The following is a 14,138-nucleotide window of genomic DNA, read 5'->3' as shown; positions in this document are numbered from 1 at the left end:
CTCAATAGAACCTGTGTGTTGGTTGAGTAGGTGTTACTTGGACCTCTTTTGTCTTGGACACTGAACTCAATGATCACATGTTCATTTATGCATTTCCTTCCTTTCTTTTTCCTTCCTTTTTTTAAAAAAAAAAAACAGATTTATTCAATTTTTTTTTATTTGAAGGGGGCAGAGTGAGTGGTAGGAGGGGCAGAGGGAGAGGATCTTAAGCAGACTCCAAGCTGTGCGTGGAGCCCAATGCAGGGCTCAACATCATGACCCTGAGATCAACACCTGACCTGAAATCAAGAGTCAGATGCTTAATCCACTGAACCACCCAAGCACCCCTGTTTGTTCATTTTCAATGGAGAACACTGGATTCTCTCTTCGTGAGTATCCACCTGAGTCACTGTTGTAAACTCTGCTGGCTGAGGTAGGACATCAGGTAAGGATCTCTTCTATGAAGGCTTTGGAAGAGGACCCCCAGGGCCTGGTGCCCTTTCTTCTCCACCATCCTCAGCAGGGTCTCATTCCTCCGCTGCTGTGTAGGGCACTGCTGCACCAGCTCCTTCTCTTCCTCGGTGAAGACCTCACTGTCCTGAAGGTCATCCAGTACTCCATTTAGGTCTCCCAGCCTGGCTTGCAGCTGCCTGCGGTGCTCCTTCAGAAAGGCCTTACCTGGGCAGAAGGAAGAGTTGAAGACTCAGAAAGGGATAGCACTCTTATGGAGTTCACAAGCTACATAAGACATAAGACATATTTCCTTTTTCATTTTTCCCTGAAGTAAGCTCCATGCCCAGTGTGAAGCCTAACTCAGGGCTTGAACACATGACCCTGAGATCAAACCCAGAACTGAGATCAGGAGCCAGATGCTTAACTGACTGGGCCACCCAGATGGCCCTTAAAGACATAATTCTCTGTGGAGATAATGTTCATTCTCTTTTGCATGTTGCCCAGACAGACCTTACATGCACATCTTCAGGATTCCCAGTCCATTTTCATGGGTCTATGAATTTAGGGAAACTCAATGATTCCTCTACTTCAATCCCATCCCATCCCCTCCCTCCAAGCTTAGAGCACCTCTCCATCATTACTTTCCAGTTTTCATTGGAATCCTGAAGAGGCTCTATTTTGCTGTACACTCATCTATTCATCTTCTAACACCCTTCAAGTTCATACATTGATATGCATGATACCGGAGGTGCAGGTGGTCTAGACTAGCTCCCCACCCTCAGGGATCTTCTTTAAAAGTGTATACCAGGATCACTGGAGAGAAGAAGGTATTTTGCCTCATGCTGACTCAGGGTTCATGCTGGTTCCCATATGTAATACCTGTGTGACCTTGGCCAAATCACATCACTTTCTTGTTTCTCAGTTCATTCAGTTCTACCATGACTGTTTTAGCCTTTTTTTTTCTTTTTTCTTTTTTTTTTTTTTTTTGAGAGAGAGAGCTCCAGCAGGGGGAGGAGGGCAGAGGGAGAAAGAGAACCTTAAGCAGGCTCCATGCTGTGCTTAGAGCCCAACTCAGGGCCCAATCTCATGACCCTGAGATCATGACCTGAGCCAAAATCAAGAGTTGGATGCTTAACTTACTAAGCCACTTTAGAAGCTAAAAGTATGAATGCTTCCGACTTATAACTTACGCACTTAGAACTTTCGTTCTTAACACAATGGCACAGATCGTTAATGTCCAGTCATCTGCTCCTATAACCAAACAGTTTAATTTAATGATCTGATTTCTCTGATGTCTTGGTGCTTATATTGAAAAGTCATTGGAACTGTACTTTTGATGACTCCTCAATTGGAATAATCAGTTTTCTGTTTTCAGAAAGATTCTCATCTTAACCTAGTCTCGCTGCATTGGTTGTGGTCATCTTACCCAATGTTTAACAACTTATACTCAATCTTCTTAACTGGACATAAACTTCACCTTTTTACCCCTCTCTAGGATGCACTCTGAAACATTTTAACTCACTCAATGTTCGAAATGAGCCCGTGTATTATTCTCTCCTAAACCCCCCTAATATTCCTTTGGAACACATCCACAACTGTTATTTTGATAAGCACTGTGCAATCAGCTTTGTTGTTTCCACCTGCTGGAATAGAAACCCCATGAGTGCAGGGTGTGTGAAGTAACAGCCATTGCCATGTTAGCTCCAAACCTCCTCCATGATTCTGTGGGGGAGCAAGTCAAAGTTTATTCACAGGGATAGACAGAAATGGGGTATATAAAGCACAAATATACATACCTGAATATTTGGCATGCTACAGGCAGTCAGTAAGTTGCATTTGCCATCATGATCCTTTTAATTACCCTGATTTCATGAGGAAAAAATGCAACCAAAGCCTTTGGGTCAGAAAGGATAGGATGACTAGACTTTAAAGCAAAGTCTTCACAGAAGACTTAGTATCAAAAGAAGATCTGAAGGAGTAGGATCTTGTATGAAATACAAGATGCCACCAGGCCAAAAGGGAAAAAGAGGAAGAGAGATGTCATGCTTCACAGTGCATGGTGGCCAGAATGGAGATTTGGCTGGCAAAGATGTGGGCTGGCAGCAGCATCTGAAAGGTCTTCTAGAGAGAGAAAACCAGGCTCAGCTTTATCTTGTGACAACGGGTGACAGATATCTCTTGCTCAAGAGCTTGCATAATAGGAAGGGTGGAGACCTTTTGCTGGTGCCACACACTCACCACCTGCATAAATCCTTTTCATTTTCTTTGTGAAATCATCCTTAGCTCATGCTTACCCAAGATCTGTGGTTGGGTTGGAACCCAATTGCGACTCCAGGTGTGGGGCCTGATTTTCTTTAGCTAGTCTGCCTCTCTGGACCTCCTGACAACACCACCAGCTGGCCAGGAAATGGGTCTATTGCCATTTCAAGCCAATGTGACACCTGAGGAGAGTCTTCTCTTCACTGAGGGGCATCAGGAGATGCTATCTTTCTCCTCCTGGATGATCTGTTTTGAGATAGGAGGACTGTCACTTTTACTATGTGGAGCCTGACAGTCAAAGCCAACAACATGGAAGGCAGAAGGGAGTCCCTTGTTCTTTATTCCTTATTTTATTTACTTATGTTAAAAAGGCTTTATTATTTTACTTTTTTAGTAATCTCTATTCCCAACATGGGCTTGAACTCACAACCTCAAGATCAGGAATCACAAGTTCTTCCAACAGAGCCAGCAGCCAGGTGCCTCTTGACTCCTTACTTTGAATCATTTCTTTCTCTGCTACCTACCAACTCCAGGAACCTTAACCAATGCCCAGCTAATCCCTGTTCTTGATTTTCACAGCAGTCTCATAACCCGGTTCCCACTTCCTGTCCGTTCCTTGCCCACATTCATCCACACTCTTGAGAAAAGTGAATGCATTGCTACCTACCCTGCAAAATTCCCCCGTTGGCCTTCGGCCTAATGTCCAAAAGATTTCAACCATCATCCTTATACTTTCAACGTCTGCTTCTTGCCTGCCTCTCTGGTCTCATGGGGCCTTCCTCCCTCTAAAGTTTCATGTCCCGCCATATCAAACTACTTTCACCTATAGTTCATCAGATGCAATATGTGTTCCCCAATAAGATTGGTTGCATGCTCAGAGTCTGCATATTACACCCCCTCACAAGTTTGGGTGAGGCTCCTGAAGTGGCTCAGGCTCCTTCTTTGTCTCTGACACCACTGGGTCTTTGTAAATGAAGAGAAGGTATGATCTCTTATTGAGCCACATCACACCACTCAAACACCTCCTGAAATCAGACACATCCTTCTGACTTTTGGTGGAAGCATTGCACTCACCTGAGAGAGGAGGAGGGGCTGCTGCAGAATGAAACTGGAGATCCACTAGGAAAGGAGGAGAAGTTGGAGAATGAAATGAACCACATACCTTTATCTAGGTGTTCTTTTCTTTATTTGTAAGTGGTTTCTTCTTGTATTATTCATTTAGTAATCTGTACAGCCAACATGGGGCTCAAACTCACAACCCCGAGATCAAGAGTCACACGTTCTTCTGACTGAGCCATTCAGGCAACCCTGTAGTTTCTCTGGTCTTTGATGTAACCCACTGAAGTAATTTAACTCCACTTCCTTAACTTAAAGATCCCATTGAAACATCATATACCAATGGCACCCAATTAAGTAGAAGATCACTTACTTGCGTATTAAGGAAATGCATCCAACAAGGGAACTCATTTTTCCTTTTATTTCTATTTCTATTTAGAAGTCAATGTGAGGAAATGCGAAAGGTACGGTAAAAATAATCATACTGTTCATCATTATCCTCTAGGTAAATGTATTTTTGATATGAAATGCCATCATTGAGTGAGTACATTTGATCAATAAGTGTCGATATTCTTTAAACTCTAGAACACTGAAATTGTTGATAGTTCAGAATTTGTAAGTTGAACACACTTGTAAGTCGGTGGGACATTTGCTGACTGGAGCAACCATTTGGGAAAATAACTAGTGTTTATCATTAAGCCTTCAACATGGCCTTATGCTTTCTTTCTAAAAGTCCTGCTGTTGTTTAAAGTTCTGAGACATTTTATGTCCTCCCTCCTTCAGCAGCTGCTTAGTCTCCATTTATGCCAACAAGTATAAAATTGCCCAAAAGACAGGATTAAACCAAGTTTATGCACCTTCTGATTCTTATGATTAGCATCTCCTGTGCATCATCTCCTAGGTAGGAGAGGTTCCAATTTTCAACTCCAACAGCCACCTCTATCCCAGGCACAGAAGACCAGTGCCAACACTTTTTTCAACACAACATTGACTATAAACTGTAGTTGGGGATCCCCGGGTGGCACAGCGGTTTGGCGCCTGCCTTTGGCCCAGGGCGCGATCCGGGAGACCCGCGATCAAATCCCACATCGGGCTCCCTGCATGGAGCCTGCTTCTCCCTCTGCCTGTGTCTCTGCCTCTATCTCCCTCTCTCTCTCTCTGTGTGACTATCATAAATAAATAAAAAATAAATAAAAATTCTATAAAAAAATAATAAAATAAACTGTACTTGGGACCATACACAGACCTTCTCCTCTGACACACTACACTACAACCAAGGGGAGAGAGGTGCATGATTTTTTTCCTCCCCCCAAATTTTATTTTATTTTATTTTATTTTTTTTTTTTTTTCCTCCCCCCAAATTTTAGACTCATATTGTCACCTACCTGGCTTCACCAAAGTGCGCCAGACCAAAGTCTTGTGTCTTTTTTCAGCAATTTCAAGTATGATTGGTTCCTTCATCCTCCCAGCATAGACTTTGGAGAATATCTGGATTTCTCCAGGACTCCTGTAGGATAATTTCAACTCCTAGAGGAAACACACCACTTGAATCACAGCATCAAGGGGTGGAGGGAGGGGGTATGTGTGGAAAGTCCTGTTTGCCAACAGTGAACTGGCCACTGAATTATGATCATTTCCTACACAGTCTCATAGCTGGTTGAGGGTGAAAAGAGGGAGGAAGGTCAACAGCTTTTAAGGTTACAATTTTCAGAAATAGTATTATCCCTGAAAGGAAAGGTAGCCAAGCTTTTATCAGGGTGTGGTTCAGAGAATAATCACCGGAGCTACTGACCCTGCATTAGTCTTCCATTGTTTTCCGAAGAACATAACATTTTGAAGCCTGAGTTAAATCTGAGTTAGATTCAATTCTACCAACCTCAGGTATTATCTCCAGATGAGCATTACTGGACACGATATAACGGGAACCAAAATTCAGGGGGTCCACTGGGGGTGAGGTCTGCAGACGCACACCATGAAACTTAGCTTCTTCATCATCTATTGCCTTGAGGAAGAAGCAGAAGCAAATCAGAGGACAAAGCTAAAAGTAATAAAGCAAAGGTAGTGGCACACAAAGTCCTCCATATGTTATATAAGTAGCATGTATGATATGATTCAAATGATGTAAAGATTTATGCCTCTGTGCATGAGGAGATATAGTTCTCTTAGGATTTTATTTTTAAGAAATCTCTACACCCAATGGGTGGTTCAAACTCAATCCTGAGACTCAAAGTTGCATGCTCCTCCGACTAAGTCATACAGGTGCCCCATGGAAGGATGTATTAACAAAATTTTACTGGTGGTTATCTCAGAGCCAAGGGATTTATTTCTATTTTCGGGGGGAGGGGGTGTTAAATGGAGAGAGAATCTTAAGCAGTCTCTACATTCAGCAGAGCCTGACTTGGTGGCTCCATCTCGTGATCTTGAGATCATGACCTAAGCCAAAATGAAAAGTCATAAGCTTAAACAACTGAGCCATCCAGGTGCCTCCTCCCAAGGCAATTCTTTTTATCACAAATCTCTGTATAGATTGATCATTCTTCCTATAATGTGGCAGGAATTGTCTGAGTGCTCCTCAAAGCTTCAGACAAAGACAATTCTTTCTGTTTGCCCTGGCAGGGGACCACCCAGTCTGCAGCTGGATCTATGAGGGATGAGGGTATAGACGACTTCCCTGCATCACAAGGCTGCTGCCCCATGAAATGCTCTACTACCTGTGCACCAATACAGCTGTGACATCACCAGAGAGGCCCAGAAACAGAGCAGAGGAGCCTTCAGAACTATTCGAGGAGCCTCCAAAGACACAGAATAGAACTGAAACAACAAAATAATAACAGCATTTGAGAGTCTCAGCGACAGCTCAATAGACACTTTACGGAATTAACGAGCAAGAATCACTATCAAGATCAATTACAGTGTAAGTGTCCAGTTAGTAAATGCTCTTGATGGGTATTGATTAGAAGGAGGCAGGAAGGGGAAGGAGAAGCTGGTGATGTTCCACTTCTTGATCTGGGTGCTGTATACAAGGTGTGTCTACTGTGAAAATTAGGGAGCAATACAATTATCTGCCTATTTGTTTTTTTTTTAAAGATTTATTTATTATTTATTCATAGACGAGAGAGAGAGAGAGAGAGAGACAGGCAGAGGGAGGAAGCAGGCTCCATGCAGGGAGCCCGATGTGGGACTCGATCCCAGATCTCCAGGATCAGGCCCTGGGCTGAAGGCGGCGCTAAACCGCTGAGCCACCCGGGCTGCCCTATCTGCCTATTTGATTCATGTTAAAAGAAATCCGTATATCCGTTTGAAGGGAAGGATGTCCAATGCTGATACACCAATTGGAATTGGAAGATCAAGTGGAAGAAAACTTTCAAATTGTATCAGGAAGGGAATGAAACTCCGGTGGGGCAGAGGCAGGGGAGGGAGGCAATGGGCTCTCAAGGAGTCACTACACACATGGTAGTAAAGAGTAACAGCTCCACAGGGATAAAAAGCAAAGGAAGGAGGAAAGACAGTGCCATCTCTGATGAAGAATTATTTTAGGGGTGCCTGGCTGGCTCAGTCAGTAGAGCATGTCACTCCATCTCAGAGTGTTGAAATCGAGCCCCAGGTTAGGGTAAAGATTACATTCTAGAAATCTTTTTAAAAAGTGTTTTAGGGATCCCTGGGTGGCGCAGTGGTTTGGCGCCTGCCTTTGGCCCAGGGCATGATCCTGGAGACCCGGGATCGAATCCCACATCAGGCTCCCGGTGCATGGAGTCTGCTTCTCCCTCTGCCTGTGTCTCTGCCTCTCTCTCTCTCTCTCTCTCTGTGTGTGTGACTATCATAAATAAATAAAAATTTAAAAAAAGTGTTTTAAATGAGTAGACACATTTAAAAGAAATTATGGTAATAGGAGATTGGAACTAAAATAACCAAATACATCACTATAACAATGACGGGTTATCCTATGTCTCTACCTCTGTGTGTGTGTGTGTGTATGTGTGTGTGTGTGTGTGTGCTTCCCCTGGAACCGCTCAATCCAGGATGAGGGACAGAAGTGATACTTTATGTGGGAAAGCAGTAGCTCTCCAGCGACAAAGACCGGTGTATCTGCTTCAGCACGAACCCAGGAATGGTTGGGGGACTCTGAGCCTATCACAAATGTGCTGGAGGGAGATACCACTGCACAGGGAAAAGACTTCAGAGGGGTGTGCATGTATCGTGTATGTTTGGGGAGGGTATTTAAATTAGATCCTATTACTTTGAAATTCCTCAATGAAATCTCTGCATTACTCTCTGCCAGTCCCCATAAGTCTCATCTCGTATTTTCCTTCTCCGTAAAACCCAGAGAAGGCAGCTCCATTTTCAGAAGAACAGAATTCCTATTGCAGATCCTTGCACATGGCTCAAGAGGCAGCACCTGCAGAATGACCTCAGGGAGGGTGATTCATGCTTCTATCAGTGAAAGCTGTGCCTTCACTTTTCTGTTTAATACAGAGTTGGAAGGTCCAAGGTGAGAAACTGCCATGTAATTCTCACAGCTTCTCCAGCCTTACCTTCGTTAACAAGGGGTCACTGGGGATGAGGTACAAGTGAAATTTAATATCTTCAGGGTGGAAGTGATAATAGATCAGTGTCAAGGACGTGATGGGGACAGAAACACCTGTCCCACTGGCGAATCTCAGCAGGATCCCCATCAGAGAGAAGCTGGGGTTTTCCAGCACGGCATAGAAAGGCTCCACTCGGCTTGGCGGTTCTAGGACCATTCCTTCATCCTTAAAATGGGCGACTTGGAACCAAGAGACATCGACCTCATTTGCTGTAGGACAACCACAAAGCCCATCAGATAACGTTCCCACTGGCCCACTGCCTCCCCTCGTCCCTCTTTACCTGGGAGGGAGACTGATGTGGGGGAGGTGGATTTCAGCAATGACCCCCTCAGGCTCCACAGAGATCTCAAACAAAGGCCCTGCCGCCATCCACTGCTCCTGGTGCTGTAATGTCAGGCCCAGGCGTTGATTCCAAGAATCAAAAGCAATCTTCACAGTCACTGCTGCTGTTACCAAGAAGCCAAGGCCTACCGCTGGCCACAGATAGAAGCCAGCCGCAGGAAAGTGGGCGCTGAAAAGAGCCAGAGTGATAGTCATGCTGGCTAACCCCAGAACTTTGATTGAAAGAACACAAGTGCAGAGAGATGTGGTGTTTGGGTGGAGCCAGGTGCAAGACCCATCTGTGATTTTCACAACTGTAGGAACCTCTGGGGACTTCATTAGGTTTTCTGGGCCCCAGTTTCTCTGTATTCTACATATGTTGAAATTAAAATACCAACTCAGTGCATAGAATACAGAGAACACTGACAAAATTTCAGATGTCCATAGGGATGGATCATGTATCCTATCATGTAGGTGTATATGAGTAAATATCACACAGCATTTACTTCCTTTATAGTAGAATTCTTTGAAACAATTAGCAGTCTCCCATTCTTACCTGTATCTGTTTGCAGACTTATCAATCAACTCAATATCCACATTTCCTTCAGGTCCCAGGAACTGATAACTTTTACAAACTGGTTCAACCCCAGCAGACAGTTGAGCAGCCTGGATGGGCACTAGTGTCGCCACTCCTAAGCTAGTATCTTCTGAAAAATAAACATTGCATGTGTCAAATGCAGACTCTTAGAAAAGGCCTGATCTGAAGGAGCCCTGGAGGTTCAATGGCACATGTGCTGTTCGCAATCTAGACGTCAGAGAGAAGGATGTGTGGCAAGAACAGGGCACTTTGATCTTTGACTCCAGAAAAGGAAGGCATGAGAATGTTCTTTGTTGTTACTGAAACTGCACTCCCACATTTAAGAAGGAAGCCCAGATGGACAGCTTTGGCTGGGGGTGATATTTGCCTCAGCCAGGCACCACAGCAGCTAAATTTCTACATGGACCCAAGGAGCAGCTGATATCTGATGCTGGTGAAGGAAGGCAAGTCCCTAAAAGCTGAAGACACAAAAGCACACCGGTTGACTGTAGTGTTCACCACCATCCAACTGGAGGCACCCCAGACCATCCCCTGGTTCCCTGAGCGGTTCCACCACCCAACTGGGAAGGCTTCCCAGCACTGCTTGGAGACCATCTACACACGCGCTGCTGGATTCCATTCACACTGCCCACGCTCTGGGAGAAGACGATTGGCGTAGAACAAATATCTGTATCTTGGACAATAGAAGTCTCTGATATACTATGCTCTGACAAAATTGGTTTACGGTTTATCAAGAATTATAAAGGAGGGAATCTCATTTCACAGAGAGTAGGGATTTTGTATAGGAACAATGAAAAGTCTCAAACAGTCACCTAAACTCTCTGAGTTTTTTTCCTCCTGTGTAAGATGGAGAGACTAATGCTACCTGACCTTATAGAACTGCTCTGAATTTGGGTACCTCAAGAAAATAGCACACAACGTCAGCTACTAAGGTGAGTACAGATGAGGTTACCCTGTCACCATGTGCCTGGTAGCTCAGGAGCTGGACTGAGCATCAAGATACAGCCAATTCAGTGCCCTTGTTTTCCTGAATCTCACATGGCTTTGACATACTGTGGGAAAGTTTCCATCAATGAGCACAGAGAGGTGGAGCAAGTATTGACAGGATGTAGGACAGTCATGTTGGGTAAAGTTTTCCAACCAATGGTGATAAATTTTGTGCTGGTCTAGGTGCTGATTTTGAAAATGGAGTCTATAAAAGAGTTCTAATGGTGAACAGATGCTATAAGAAAGAACTCTTAATCCAATAGGACTGGTGTCCTGGTGTCCTTTACATGAAGAGGAAGAGAGACCAATCTTTCTATCTCACTCTCTTTCTTGATACATAGAGGAAAGGCCATGTGAACCCCAGGAGAAGGTGGCCACTTACAAGCCAGGAAGACAACCTTCACCAGAGACTGAATGTGTCAGCAGGTGAGCTGAGACTTCTAGCCTCCAGAACTATGAGAAAATTACCTTCTGTTGTTTAAGTCCCCTAGACTGGCTATTTTGCTAGGCCAGCCCTAGTACACGCTTACAATAGGAATGTTTCCTAGCCCAAAGCCATTCAGAGTATAAATGTCACAAAAGATCATACATTGTTCAGTTTTTGAAGTCTTAGTTAGCATGGATTAGGGTAAAAGATAGCAGGCCCTTTTAAATGAACCCAAACACAATCCAATGCTGCCACACCTCACCTAGTGGCTGGAGATTTCTCACCCCTTGGGTTCCTTTCTTTAGTCTTTGAAATAGAGGCTCTATGATCCACTCATAGAGTTTCCATGGATAATCAGAAGACAATGCGTTTAATGTCCGTAATCGAGTGTTTGGAATACGGAGTCTATTCCAGATATAGTATCCGAGGTTACAGCTACTTCATATTCCCATTTAAGTTGTAGGGAGGATGGTGTTACAGATAAGAAAAATTGCTTTTGATTGTCACCACCACAAAGGACTTCAAATTGTCTTCTCCATGTAAATCCACAGGACATTTCTATCAGCCCAATACACACGTGCCTGGCTTCATGTCTATATTAGACAATTACCTGATCCTTCTGGCAGTGGCAATTTCTGGGCTGTCCATTTCATGGCAGTTTGGGCCCTTGAGTGTCAAAAATAAGAAAAATATTAGAAATCATTTCACAAGGGGTGCCTGACAATCAATGGAGCATATGGCTCCTGATCTTGGGGTCGTGAGTTTGAGCCCCACACTGGGTGTGGAGATTATTTAAAATCTTAATGAAATCTTAATAAACTCTTTAAAAAAATTATCAGTTCACCAAAAGAAATGAGGAGGACGTGATTACAAACTAGAGCTGTTTGCCCAAACAAAGGCTATGATCCAGAAAGTGTCATTTAAACTTTCAATTAAAATTAAATTCAATGATATTAAATTAAAATTGAGCTCTCAGCTATACTATCCACATTTCAAGTGCTTAATACCTACATGTGGCAAATGGCTACCATATTGGCTAACACAGGCTAGAACATTTCCTTTTTTTTTTTTTTTAAGATTTTACTTATTTATTCATGAAAGACACAGAGAGAGAGAGATTGGTAGAGATCGAGGGAGAAGCAGGCTCCATACAGGGAGCCCGATGTGGGACTTGATCTCAGGACTCCAGGATCATGACCTGGGCATGAAGGCAGACGCTTAACCACTGAGCCACCTGGGCACCCAGAACATTTCCATCATCACAGAATGTTCTCAGGAACAGTTCCATTAGACTCTCAAAAAAGAGATGACTAGGATACGGAGAGTAGAACTAAGAGAGGATCTCTCCAGGCAAATGTGTCTTGACCATTCTGCCTCTTCTCCTATTATACTAGTATCCAAAGTGCTCATACCTAACTTCTTTTGTTTAAATGGCTCTGATTGGGCATTTGTTATTTCACCTGGCAGTAGTGGAGGAGGGGTTCTGTAACCATCTTGGTTTTTGTGAGATGACTGCTATTTTTTCTGAATCCAGTGGGCATGACGGTAAAGAAGATCTGGGGGGCTATACCCATGGGCTAGTTAGAGGCATGCTACCCACTCTGAGTCCTTTACTGTGGGACTGTTCATTACCAACACAGCCCTGTGAACATATGTGCCCAATGTTGCTAAGTGTCCACAGTGCTTAGAGAAGAATGTCCTAAATGAGTTTCCAAAACTTACTGGAGAAAATCATGGAAACAAGAAGTTGGATAAGTGAGGGTCAGGGCACAGTGGGGAAGGAGAATAGAAGAAATTCAGAAGAGAGGTAGAAAGGGTCAAATAAAGAAAAAAAAGGAGACGGGACACAAAACGTGAGGATTGCCAACATTCCCAGGGGGGAAAAGATATGTAACAGCATGTTAAAAAAATAAAAGATATTTAAATAAATAAAATCTAAAAACATTTTTTTAAAACAGAAACAGAATTTTTTAGATCAAAAATTCTCCTGTGGTGCCTGAGTAACACAAGAAGATGAAATCATCATTCAGGGAGACTCTACAGATGACCTACTTAAAGTCATTCAGGAAAATCGAACGGAGGTGGATGATGATGGCTTTAAGAATCTCAGAGAAGATAAGAAATGACTTTTGGAAAATTTGTCATATTTAGTGGTTGGAATTGAAAGTTGATATGGCCAGAAGGAGAGGGGGCTTTAAAAAAATGTGTATTTATCTTGCAGTAAGACTATAGACGACCCTCACCCTTGGCATTTGCACTTTTCTGGATGAGGCTGCTTGGTTTTTTGGTTTTATTTTGTTTTGTTTTTTTCTTAACTGCTGAAGTCTAATAGAGGAGGCTGTCATGCTTATGTATGAAATAGAATTTAGTCAAATAAACATTTGGGGTCATTTGGTCAAATAAATAAATAAATAACTCACTCACTCACTCACTCACTCACACACTCACTCACTCCTTAGTGTCCGATGACTGTTGGAATAAAAGTACTGAATTAGCAATTGACTCATGGATGCAATACATGCCCCCAGAGTAGTGGTGACCAAACTGACTGCACCTTGGAAGCTTTAAAAATCCCCCAATACACAGAAGGGGGGTGATGAAAGAGGAACAAAAGCACTGATTTCTGTGGGTACAATAGTTATTGCATGATTGCTGCCACTGCATCATGAAATGTCGTCTACTTTCATTTACGTTTGCTGAGATTCTCTTGATTTCTTGCTGTATGTATGTAATCCTTCATCCCTGGATTCCTTATATTCCTTGATATGTCTATTCACTTGAACATGAGAGGAATTTTCACAGAGAAATTGATACATAGACTAAGGCTAAAAAGAATACACATTAGGAGAAGTGGAGTTCAAAGAAAGAATCTGTGGCTCTTTTCTCAAAAGGGTTTTGGGCAAGCCATGTGAGAGAACCTTGACCTGCCCTCCTGAGTCTTGGTGCTGTCTGAGGCTACAAAATCAGCCATGGATTATGTTAGGCCCATGCCAAGCTGAGGGTAAATACATAGCCTTCTGTTTGCTTATGGAGCTTGTGCACATTGGGGTCCAGTGGTGGCTGAGGGTGGAACTTAGGAGGAAGGCACTGGTGAGTGGGAGTCAGTTCATCCCAGGTCATGGTATCTGAATGTTAAATTTTCCAGGGATTTTGTGGGTAGGTTGTTAAACATGGCTATTAGTAAAAATTAAATCATAAATTAAATCATTTAAATTTTCATTTAAATGGACTATATTGGGACACCCGGGTGGCTCAGTTGTTGAGCCTCTGCCTTTGGTTCAGAGGGTGATCCTGGGGCCCCAGGATCGAGTCCTACATTAGACTTCCTGCATGGAGCCTGCTTCTCTCTCTTCTATGTCTCTGCCTCTCTCTGTGTGTCTCTCATGAATAAATAAATAAAATATTTTAATTAAATAAATAAATAGATAGATGATAGAGAGAGAGAGAGATAGACGATATCACTGACAAAGGT

The 14,138-nt window shown here is 43.1% G+C and overlaps 1 protein-coding gene across 1 annotated transcript in view; it reads right to left on the bottom strand.

The window, feature by feature from the left end:
* Positions 1-218: 218 nt before the first annotated feature.
* CARD8 (caspase recruitment domain family member 8) overlaps positions 219-14,138 on the bottom strand; it is a 32,019-nt gene continuing 18,099 nt past the window's right edge. The window contains 9 exon segments of the mRNA XM_038528395.1: positions 219-657; positions 3,766-3,810; positions 5,133-5,274; positions 5,624-5,749; positions 8,280-8,542; positions 8,614-8,629; positions 8,631-8,844; positions 9,211-9,361; positions 11,277-11,332. Of these exon segments, the coding sequence (XP_038384323.1) occupies positions 386-657; positions 3,766-3,810; positions 5,133-5,274; positions 5,624-5,749; positions 8,280-8,542; positions 8,614-8,629; positions 8,631-8,844; positions 9,211-9,361; positions 11,277-11,332 (1,285 nt within the window). The 3' untranslated portion in view covers positions 219-385.

The sequence above is a fragment of the Canis lupus genome, chromosome 1 (genome assembly GCF_011100685.1).
Source record: "Canis lupus familiaris isolate Mischka breed German Shepherd chromosome 1, alternate assembly UU_Cfam_GSD_1.0, whole genome shotgun sequence".
Taxonomy (NCBI): domain Eukaryota; kingdom Metazoa; phylum Chordata; class Mammalia; order Carnivora; family Canidae; genus Canis; species Canis lupus.
Note: the sequence above shows the minus strand (reverse complement) of the source record. Positions and strands in the feature narration are given on the sequence as shown.